Here is a 12,125-nt window from a genome sequence, read left to right on the forward strand (position 1 = left end):
TGTCTGTCTCTCTCTCGCTCTCGCTCTCTCTCTGTCTCACTCTGTCTCTCTGTCTCTCTGTCTCTCTCTCTCTCGCTCTCGCTCTCGCTCTCTCTCTGTCTCACTCTGTCCCTCTGTCTCTGTCTCTGTCTCTCTCTCTCTCTCTCTCTCTCTCTCTCTCTCTCTCTCTCTCTCTCTCTCTCTCTCTGTGTGTCTCTGTCTCTGTCTCTCTGTCTCTCTCTCTCTCTGTCTCTCTCTCTCTCTCTGTCTCTCTCTGTTCCCTCCCCCCCCCCCCTCTCTCTCTCTGTCTCACTCTGTCCCTCTCTCTCTGTCTCTGTCTCTGTCTCTGTGTCTCTCTCTCTCTGTCTCTCCCTCCCTCCCTCCCTCCCTCCCTCTCTCTCTCTCTCTCTCTCTCTCCTCTCCCTCCCTCCCTCCCTCCCTCCCTCCCTCCCTCTCTCTCTCTCTCTCTCTCTCTCTCTCTCTCTCTCTCTCTCTCTCTCTCTCTCTCTCTCTCTCTCTCTCTCTCTCTCTCTCTCTCTTTCTCTCTCTCTCTGTCTCACTCTGTCCCTCTGTCTCTGTCTCTCTTTGAGGTATTTACTTATGGCAAAGAAATGGGAAGTTAATTAGGAAAGGCAATATAGAATAGTAGAGAGCACATGATTGTGAATCAGGACGATGGGGTTTTAATCCTGTCTCTGCCCAGGATAGATACTTTCACCTTAAAATACTATTATTTGATTCCATGGGTGTGTTAATATATAAATATTCCAGATGAATGTCCTGCTCTCTATGAAAGATCAAGAGAATCTACTGAAAAACGCCTAATGCACAGTAACCACTGCCAGTTTTCAGGACCTAATTCCTAAGGAAACCAGTATATAATCTCATTATTAATTGGAATGATTGGTGAATGTGGTTCTTCATTAGTTATTCTTCAGTTTTTTCAGTATTGCCTGACTATCCATGACCCCATTTGGGTTTTTTTGGCAAAGATACTAGAGTGGCTTGCCATTTCCTTCTCCATTTCATTTTACAGATGAGGAAACTGAGGCAAACCAGGTTACATGACTTGCCCAGGGTCACACAGTAAATTAGCTGAGGCCAGATTTGAATGAAAGTCTTCCTGATTCCAGGTCCAGCACTGAATCATCTAGCCTTTCTGGTCCTATTGAGTAACTGAGGATAAACATGAAAATCCTTTTTGTTTTTCAGCTTGTTATGAAAATTTTACTAAAATATCAAGAGTCCACAAGCTTTAGGGGGTGAAATTACATTTGTGCAAGTCTTTATCACACCAAAAACAAGCACTGGTTATATGCAAAGCACTGTGCTATTGAATTCTGCCTCCCTTCTGTTGATTATTTCCCATTTGTCCTTTATATACTTTATTTATACAAAGTTGATTGCAAGTTTTCTCCCCTCATTAGGTTGTGAGTTAAGGCAGGTGCTGATTTTTGCCTTTCTTTGTATTCTTTGAACTTAGCACAGTGCCAGTACACAATAAGTGTCAAATATGTGCTTATTGAAAGACTGGTATAGAAAGGACTTATACTCTATTTTAAGATGACGAACATTACTAAGAATATGTATGACATCACAATGTAGTATAGGTTAAGTATCAGATAATTGGTAGATATCACAGATGCAATGGGAGTTCAGAGGAATGAGGGATCATTATGGGTTGGTGAAAATATTACAGGACATTAGGTAGCTCTTAAAGGATGGATAAAAGAGAAGAGAGCATTTAAGGCAAGGAGTGTCTTTAAAATATGAATATACATATATGTATATTAAATATGTATATATACATGTATGTGTGTCCATATAGGTATGTCTATTATATACACATGTATGTGTGTACATATATATATGTGTATAAATATACACACATACACATACATTTTCATAGAGGACCAATGATATTATGGGGTGATATCTTTATTTGCATATAAATTGAATTTAAGTGAGGCAGGGTTACACAAAGTTATCAACCTCCCTTTTTCTTCCAGAGACATCAAAGGTCAGTGTCAAGACAAGTGAATGGCAATGGCTTGGGAAGCAGTGGATGACACTGGCATCTTTGATATATAACAAGCCCTAAGCACTCCATAGAACCTGCATTAGCTGCCTTCATGGCTGTTGCAACAAACTGTTCTTATCCACCCATTCCACCTGGAGAAGTCTTCACATGCTTGGGGTAGACATCCTCTTATTCACTGATGGATTTGAGGTCTGTTGATTACCTTAAATCTTAAAACTGGAGGAAGAAGGTGAAAAACAATTTGGGTGAAGATGAATGAAAAATAACTGAAGAGATACTGTATTATAGGTGTCTATAACTTAGGAAACATGAGCTTATTAAAAAAATATTTGATAGTGAATCCTTTGTACTATGTACATGGAAATATTCTTTTTTTGTTCAAAATGAATAAAAATATTTTGATAACTTTATTTCAATATGTAATCTTAAGTATTTTGTTTCATTCTTTTAATATTATCGTGAGAAGGGGTCCATAGGTTTTGCCAGACTGTCAAGGGGATCCCTGACAAACAAAAAGGTAAAAGCCGCTTCTCGACAGTAATAGGGAAATACAGGAATAGCTCATGAAACATTTAAAAGCTGGCTAGTGCTACTGTGGTAATGATAGTGATGGGGAACTTCACCCCATAGACAGTCTCTGAAGCACTCGGCATGCCCAAATAGCTGGTAAATTCTTGTTCTGCTTTAATGATAATCCATTACTCAAAAGGAAAAGGAACTAATAAAGGGAACTACTATTTTGGATGTGATTATGATCATTAATAATAACCAACTTACTGCTGAAGTAGGAATTACAGGAACTTTGAGGTCAAGATTTATTCTTGTCCTCTCACCCCTCAAAGGATTGCTTAGTTCTCCTGACAATCTAATAGAGAGTTTTCCTGGTTTTGAATACAACCCCTCTTCCTGTATTCGAGGCAATGATTCCACTGAGCTGTCATATAAATTAAGGCAGTTATATCTCTAGCCAAAAGATGCCCAGCTAAGTGATCCTTTAAGCTCTCCCTCAGGCCCTTTATAAATATTTACATTATTACCACTTCTCAGCTCACAGTGGCTCTCCATTGTAGAATTCTTTTTTGTCAGCTATCAAAGAGTATCTAACTATCATAGGAATAATAACTAAATCCCAGTTGCAATGACCAAATAGCCGGTCTTCAGCAGGAGGCTTTAGAGGGGATAGATTAAATGATATGTTGCTATTGCCTCTGACCACTGATCATTTAACTGTCAGGGTCTCCTGCTCTCTGATGTAGCTACACACAAAAGAGGAAGGAAAGACTAAAAGGTGATATCAAGGATTTATCTGTCACTTATCCTGTGTCAGAGCTGTTACTGCATAGCCCTTTGATATATGTTACACCAAGAACCTCAAGGAGTTTACTATCCAGCTCAACATGCAATATTTGCTCCATGGATACATACAATGCAAGGGACATAAATGATATAACACATGGGGAAAGTCACCCAGTTTTGTTTTCTGTATTTTGTATCCTTAATTCCTGGCACAGGGCTTTGCAGTACTAAAGAAAACATTTTTAGTGTTAGAAGTTGATCAGAGGAGTTCCCCAATCCACTTGATGAGATTACAAGGAGGTGAACCTTGCTTGGGTTGTAAAGATCTCCCTATGGAGGGTATGGACATGCCCACTGGCACCTTGTAGAGAAGATTAAAGACATCTGGCTGAGTCTCAGTGACTGGGGCTGCCTCCAAGGTGAGTTGGTTGGCTGGAAGTCTCCTGTAGTGCCTCCTGAAAAATAAATTTCATTGATGCAGTCTGCCTCAAAATGAATTAATTGGCTCCTGCTCAGTTGGGGGAACTCCTTTTATTCTGGTCTAGATTAGGGAATCTTCATTGAGGACTGTGCATTTTATTCTTTCCCCTTCTGCTTCTCTTACAGAGAGCTCCTGAGAATCCTGGTGGATAAGGTGGGTTCCCTCTCCTTCAAAAAACTATTAATGACAGACAAGTTCTACTGCAATAGTTATATGATCAATGAGTTCATTTGAATAGTACAGATCCAATTGAAAGGGTTGACCAGGAGCTGCAAAGGTGGACTGTCCTGAAATAGTCCAGGTTCTCAGATGGTTTCTGTCAGGTGAGAGGGTCTCACAAGAATGCCCCCGCATGTTGTCTGCCACTCCAAGCATGGTTCCCTTCTGAAGGGATCTAAGTCCCACCACATGTTTCCCTCTGGGGAAAAAGGATTCACTTGACTGCCAGGGTGTTGTACTGGCAATCTTAAATCTGATTCCTTTGTGAGGACGGTATAAAATAAAGAGTAGTGCCAAATTAGAGGACATTAGGATTTTGTTTTAAAAAAAGTGATCTTAAACAAAGAGAATTATGATTATTTATGAGAGTCTATTTTCTGTTGGCTGGCAAAATCTGTCCCATATGTGATAAATACATTTGTTTCATTGAGTGTTTGTATGGATGGGGAGACCCACTTACCCATATTTCTGAAGATCCAGATATGAGGTGTATTCAATAACTATGTCAGAGCAAAGTTTTGGCTTTATGAGCCAAAGAGATTGACTTTTTAAGACTGCCCTAAGAATAAACCTGGTCTATGAGAACCCCAGGATACACTGAATCAGAATGAAAAATAGCCAGACTCCTTGGAACTGTACTGCCACGCCACAAAGACATCTCATTTGGATTTTTGCTCTTCCTTCCTTTCAAAACATAATTCAGCCATTTTAGTAAGAGGGGCCAGCCAAATATCATTTTTAAAAGCCTATATTTTTCTTTCTTTTTATCTGGTGTTCATAGACTCAGTATGGGAAAGATACCGAGTTCTCATTATTGGCAGCATCCAATTGTTGTTAATGATGGCTATAATGTTTTTGCTTTTGTTATCTTTTGTATCTCATATCATACCTTGTGGCTAGTAGATATTTTAAAAATGTTGAATTGTTTATTAAGTTGAATTTTTTGATGCTTATGTGTGTGTGTGTGTGTGTGTGTGTATGTGTGCATGTATGTATAAACTAAACTCTTGGTTCTATTCTATGATCCATTCACAGAAATAATTCAGAGAGGGGCCTGGAGTTTGGTGAAAAGCATTGAATGAAGTCTTATCTGTGCTGAAGTGCAGGTGATGAAGGGATAACTAAACAAAAATGCCCAGTAGACCGCTGGAGATGCTGAACGAGTTCAATAGAGAAGTCAAGTTTAGAATGAGACATTGGGAAATGCCTTCTTAGGAGTAATAGCTGAAGCTGGAAGACTTTATTTTTAAGGAAGAAAATTTAGATAGTGATGAAGAAAAGCCAAGGACAGAATTTTGGGGCCTATCCAAGTATGGAGGGTGAGAAGAGTAACAGAGGGTATTGAAGAAGCAGTTGGAGAGATTGGAACAGTGTATGAATGTCATAGAGAGGAAAGAGTATCTGTCTTATCTCAATGAGATGGTAAACTTATGGAAGAGAGGGGCTTAATGTTTCTCTTTTATGCCTTGTAGTAGTGTCTAGCATAATTCCGGACAGGTATTGAGTGCTCCATAAATACTTATCAATTGATACAGTCAGTAGAATTATTTTTCTGTGCCTCCCAGAATCTCTCCTTGACTCCAGAACATCCCTCCCAGCCCCCAGAACTCATTTCCAGCTGTGTGGAGAGCAGAGACTATCATTATTGGGATAATATAGTATTCTTCCACATAAGTCATTAGACAAAGCAATCTTCTACCGACAGCTGAATCATTTCAGAGCAGGAGTAGTAATGAAAAATGAGAAAAAAAAGAAAACCCAACACTTACTGTAATCTTCGATCTCAATACTTCTGTATTCAATTTTAGGCATCTGCCGGTCACTAATAGTCTTCTGTACGTGGGCATTTACTTCCAGCTCAAAGATTTCTAAAAAAGACAGAGGAAATGATAGATAGAAACACGTTGAAACTGCTTCTTATAAGGAGCCCATTTTACACTTAGAGGATCACAGATTTAGAATTATAAGGTCATTTAGCGCAATCATTTCATTTTAAAGATGTATTAGAGAGGTCCAGAGAGATTAAGGAACAGATTCAGCATTCACACCCATATTTTTTGATTCCCAATCAAGTGATTTTCTATCAGACTACATTACCTCTGTTTACTTAGTAATACGATTATCAGAAAAACTAAACATGTTTTTCATGTCTAGTAAATGGGTAATGACCACCATAAATTTGGAGAAGACTATCGAATATCAATTTTTTCCAGGAAAACTTCATTTAAATTACTCAATTTAGCTAAAAGATATCCTGAAAAGTTATTTGATATCTCATGGGTTTTACTCATCCATTTCTTGCTTTTGTCCATTTTAGGGCCTTAAGAGTAAGGCTTGAAGTGGACTGGGATGAGGCAGTATGTTTTATCCTAGCTCAACTCAAGCCTTATATTAAAAAGGGGTCTCTGAAAAGTCTCAGGCATTCCACTTGTTTTTAGCAAGACCTGAAATAATTCCACTATCTTTTGACGATGGCCAATGTTAAATATGTTCTTAAAACCAATCACCCTAAATCTTCCCATGCCCATTTCTGCAATTGGACTAATCCGTTAACTATTGTACTTTCTTATATCTCTGATTAAAAAGATGCTCAAACCATCCCACTTCTTCTTTTAGGGTGGTGGGTACTTGTTCACATTTTAACTGGGAAAAAAAATCAAACCAAAATATACCAAGGCAAGCAGCTTGCCCATTTGTCAAATCAGTTTGAAACAGTTGAGTTTCAGGAATGCTTTAAAAAGTGCATCATCCATCACAGGCAATGCAAGAGCCATTAAATCATCCTCTGACAAGCATTCTCTCAAAAAGCAACACAATCACCACATGAGCACACGTGGGGAATTATTCCTGCCTGCATGAAGTCCCCAGAAAGTTAAACTTCCCATTATGGAAGGAAAGTTTTAGAAAGAAATGATTTTCATCTATGAAACTGATATATAGCTCACTGAGGTCACCCACAGATCCTTACTGTCATTTAGGAGTGTGTAAAACCAGGGGAGATAATGGTACTCAAGCCTACATAATAGCAGCATGATGGATTGCAGAGTGAAAAAATTCAGTTAGTCATCTGGTAGTATTCCCTACGTCAATGCCTCCTCCATCCTTTGCCTTAGGTTTACCCTGCATGTTTCTAATTAACTCTTATCTATTTCTTCATGTAACTGCCTAAAATAGTACATATTTTACCTTGTTACTCTCCTCAAAAACCTCCCATGACTCTCTATTTCCTCAAGGACAGAATTCAAACATATCTGAAATTTAAAGCCTTTCACAAATTGAATCCAACCTACATTTCAGGCTATTTGCACAATATCTTTCCCCCACTCCAAGTATTATATGGTATAAACTAAATTGCCTACTTTCTGTTCTTTATATAGGATATTCTATCTCCTGATGGAGGCTGTTCCTTGGCCTAAAATGTTCTCTTTAGCTCAAATCTTATTTCCCATTAGTGGCCTTTTTTGATCTAGCTAATAGATAATACCTGCCTTTCCGATGACCAAATTATTTCATATTTAATTATATATGTTTGTGTTTCCCAAGAAGATGTAAATTTCTGCTTATAAAAAACTGACGTCAACAATGTATATTTTTGTATGAATGAATTTAAGTTGGAGGAGGTCCCTCTTTCTGGGATGGTGTTTGCATTTTAAGTCTCGCCCAGGAAGTGGGCAATCCCACCAAGTAGTTGGAAGGAAGGAAACAAACATTTATCACTATATAAATAAATAAATAAACAAACAAACAAACAAATAAATAAATATATATATATACACACACACACACATATACATATATATATATATACACACATATACATATATATATATATATATATATATATATATATATATATATATTTGTTCTCAAGGAACAATTGTTTAATGAGACAACATGCAAACAACTACCAACAAAGAAAAGACATACAAGAAACATTGGAAATAATCAACAAAGGGAAGCTAGAGGATTAAAATGAATCAGGAAAAGCTTCTTACAGAAGGTGAGATTTTAGTTGGGACTTTAGTTGGGATTGAAGTTTGGACTTCTCTTTTTTTATTATAGCTTTTTATTTACAAGATATATGGATGGGCAATTTTTCCAACACTGACCCTTGCAAAACCTTCTGTTCCAACTTTCCCCTTCCTTCTCCCCACCCCCTCCCCTAGATGGCAGGTAGACCAATACATGTTAAATATGTTTAAAAATATGTTAAACAAAATATGTGTATACATATCCATAGTTATTTTGCTGCACAAGAAAAATCAGACTTGGAAAGAAGGTAAAAATTACCTGAAAAGGAAATCAAAAATGCAAGTGGACAAAAACAGAAGGACTGGAAATGCTATGTTGTGGTTCATACTCATTTCCCAGAGTTCTTTTGCTGGGTGTAGCTGGTTTGCTTCATTATTGAACAAATGGTACTGATTTGGTTCATCTCATTGTTAAAGATGGTCATGTCCATCAGAATTGATCATCATATAGTATTGTTGTTGAACTATATAATGATCTCCTGGTCCTGCTCATTTCACTCAGCATCAGTTCATGTAAGTCTCTCCAGGCCTTTCTGAAATCATCTTGCTGGTCATTTCTTACACAACAATAATATTCCATAATATTTATATACCACAATTTATTCAGCCATTCTCCAATTGATGGGCATCCACTCAGTTTCCAGTTTCTGGCCACTACAAAGAGAGCTGCTACAAACATTCTTGCACATACAGGTCCCTTCCCTTTCTTTAAGATCTCTTTGGGATATAAGCCCAATAGTAATGCTGCTGGGTCAAAGGGTATGCACAGTTTGATAACTCTTTGAGCATAGTTCCAAATTGCTCTCCAGAATGGCTGGATGTATTCACAACTCCACCAACAATGATCAGTGTCTCTGATCCCCTCCAACATTCAGCATTATCTTTTCCTGTCATCCTAGCCAATCTGACAGGTGTGTAATTTTATCTCAGAGTGGTCTTAATTTGCATTTCTCTGATTAATAATGATTTGGAGCATCTTCTCTTATGGCTAGAAATAGTTTCCATTTCTCCATCTGAAAATTGTCTGTTCATGTCCTTTGACCATTTATCAATTGCATTTATCACTATATTAAGTACTTTAAAAATATTATCTCATTTGACCCTCATCACCACTCTAGGATGCAGGTGCTATTATTATCCCCATTTTTTTTAATGTTGAGGAAATTGAGACAAAGGTTAAATAAGGTGTCCTGGGTCACACAGCTAGAAAGCTCCCCAAGGCTGGATTTCTCAACTCCAGCTTCAGTGTACTAGTCTTTGTGCCACCTCACGGCGAGTCTATTTCACGTCTGCATTAAATGGAGGATTTTCTTTCCATTACAGCTTTAATAGGGCAGAATGAGCTCTGCTCTGGAGTCAGGAGATACAGGTTCTAGTTCCAGCTTTATCTGTATTTGTTAAGAGATTGCAGCCAGACCAATTTTCCTCAACTAGCCTCAACTTCCCCCTTCCCCTCCCCCTTTCCCTATTTTTCCTCCCACCCTCACCTCTCCCTCCCTCTCTGTACTTTTTATAGATCAGCCAATCCTGGTTGGAGAAAAGGAAGGTGGGACTTGGATAAAACAGAACAGAAACTCCCCCCCCCCCAAAAAAAAAAGACATGGAAAAGAATCTTGAGAGCTTCTTCACCTCATCCATTTTGAGGTCTCACACATCTCAAGATACTCCAACAGCTTCTCTGTGAGGAATACAAGTCAGAGAAGCAGGTTTCAGATGGTGGATAGTTTATTAACAAATAATGTAACTTTGGGCAAGACACTTTCCTTGTTTCTTTATCTGTAATAAGATGCCTAGATAATTTCTAAAGTTCTTTCCTGCCCTAGATCTTAGAGATAGCTAGGTCATCAGGAAGGTTCAATTCTACCTCAGACATTTATTAGCTGTGTGACCCTAGGTGAGTCATCTGGACTTTCTCTGCCTCAGTTTCCTCATATGTAAAATGTGGATAATGATAGCACCTACCTCACAGAGTTATGGCAGGGGACTAATAAATACTTGTAGCGCACTTTGAAAACCTTAAAGGCCTATGTAAATGCAAGCCATTCTGTTATACTCTGGTGACCCTAATGGCAAAATTAAACCAAAACCAAACAAAAAATCATGAGCCATTTATCTCACCTGTCTCTGCAAAGAAAACCCTCAGCAGACAGTAGCAAGATGAATAGTGCCATTGATGAAGCACCAATGAGTATTGACCGAAGCTACTTTTTACTCCATGCCAAAACCATAGAGATAGCCCCAAATCATGCATATGACCACTAGGCAGTCTATGCAAACCATGCCTTCTCCAAATTAATACATTTGTCAACAAGACAGTACTTGCTGGGGCAAGCAGGAGGGGATGGCGTTCATCTAGATGGCCAAACTATTTTTTTTTCTAGCACAAAGGTTTTATTCATATTCAAAATCATTAAAAAGGCTTCCTTAAATTAGAGGAAGATTACAAACTTTTATTCCACAATGTTTTGACGAGGGGTGGAAAGAAGCTATGAAAATCCTCTTTTTAAAAAATTATATTTCTGAAATTGAACACATTAGAAGTAACCTGTTAAAGAAAATTCTTAATTTAAGATAAAATGCTTTATATTGCTATAAAACTATAACACTCAAAACTTCTCTACTATTTTAAAATTCCTATGAACACAATGATCTAGGTATGCCCTTTAAAAGTACAGTTTGCAGCTAATTCAGAGCCCTTCACTTTGTGAGATTCTTTTCTGTCCTCCCATAAATATTCCACAGGAGGAAGATTTGTCTAGAACAAAGATATCAAACTCAAGGCCCATCACACTCTTGAATGCTGGCAAACCACATTAAAATCAAACTATTTTTTAAAAAAAATAATTAACAATGGCTGGTTCTACAAAGAGGAGCAAAAACAACTCAAAATGGTCATTGAATGATCAATGGAATAATTTGAATAAAATGAAGTTCATCTTTCAAAGAAGGCTTGTTTGGCTATGCTGTCATCACACCAAGCTCAATTCACTCTCTGTACATTTTTACCTCCTCACCATTTCCCCACACCCATTAGAACATAAACTCTTTGAAAATAAGGATTATCCCACTTTTACTGGTATTCTCAATGATTCACCCATTTTCTTGTTCAGTTGTGTTTTGACAGTTTATTTGCATTTGATTTTTACAACAACATTGAGAGGTAATTATTCTTATCCCTATTTTATGGGTGAGGAAACTGAGACAGAGAAATTAGGAGACTTTTCCAGGATCACATAGCCCGAAAGTGTCTGAGCTCACATTTGAACTTGAGTCTTTTTCTCTGTAGTTGAGTCCTTTTTGGATAGAGTTTTCTTGGCAAAGATATTGGAGTGGTTTCATTTCCTTCTCCAGCTCATATTACAGATGAGGAACTGAAGCAAATAGGATTAAACAGCTTGCCCAAGTAACACAGCTAGTAAGTGTCTGAGACCAGATCTGAATTTAGGAAGACGAGTCTTCTTGGTGCTTCCTGGATATATATATATATATATATATATATATATATATATATATATATATATATATATATATATATATATATATATATATATATATCCCTTTTGGCATCTTTGGCTTTCTGACCATCTCTGAATTTATTTGCACTTCTCTTTCTCCCCTCTTCATTTCTGTTCTTTTAAATTCCATATTCTGTCCCTCTTACTCTGTTCCTAGTCTCTGGAACTAGTAATACTTTTGTTTTCCTGATGCTAAGGCACCAGAATTCAAAGTTGTTCCTTTCTGTTAGGGGTGGATTTCCTCTTGCTTTTAAATAGAATATATATTATTAATTCCTTTTAAAAAAATCAAAACATTACATTTATTATTGAGGTAAGGGGTCTCCTTCCCTATCCAGAATAAGTCTTTCATAACATAGAAAAGCAACTGAGCAAAAACAGGATACAAGGACTATATTTTACAGCATATATAACTCTCTTTTCTCATAATTCCTTACTTCTCTTCTATAAGGTATATTTAATTATCTGTTATCCAGGAGCATCTGTTTTCTCTTTACTAAGAACTGAATTTCTTTTTAGTGATTTTAAAATTTTCTTTACTGTACTCATTAGACATAATATAT

At 37.4% G+C, this 12,125-nt stretch overlaps 1 protein-coding gene across 6 annotated transcripts in view; it reads right to left on the bottom strand.

The window, feature by feature from the left end:
• DPP6 (dipeptidyl peptidase like 6) overlaps window positions 1-12,125 on the bottom strand; it is a 1,195,887-nt gene that overhangs the window by 33,316 nt on the left and 1,150,446 nt on the right. For 5 of the 6 annotated variants that reach the window (XM_074267390.1, XM_074267388.1, XM_074267391.1 and 2 more), the window contains one exon: window positions 5,786-5,884. In XM_074267390.1, coding sequence (XP_074123491.1) covers window positions 5,786-5,884 — 99 coding nt within the window. The remainder of the gene's footprint in view (window positions 1-5,785; window positions 5,885-12,125) is intronic. The other variant, XR_012482250.1, reaches the window with a different exon arrangement.

The sequence above is a fragment of the Sminthopsis crassicaudata genome, chromosome 5 (assembly GCF_048593235.1).
Source record: "Sminthopsis crassicaudata isolate SCR6 chromosome 5, ASM4859323v1, whole genome shotgun sequence".
NCBI lineage: Eukaryota > Metazoa > Chordata > Mammalia > Dasyuromorphia > Dasyuridae > Sminthopsis > Sminthopsis crassicaudata.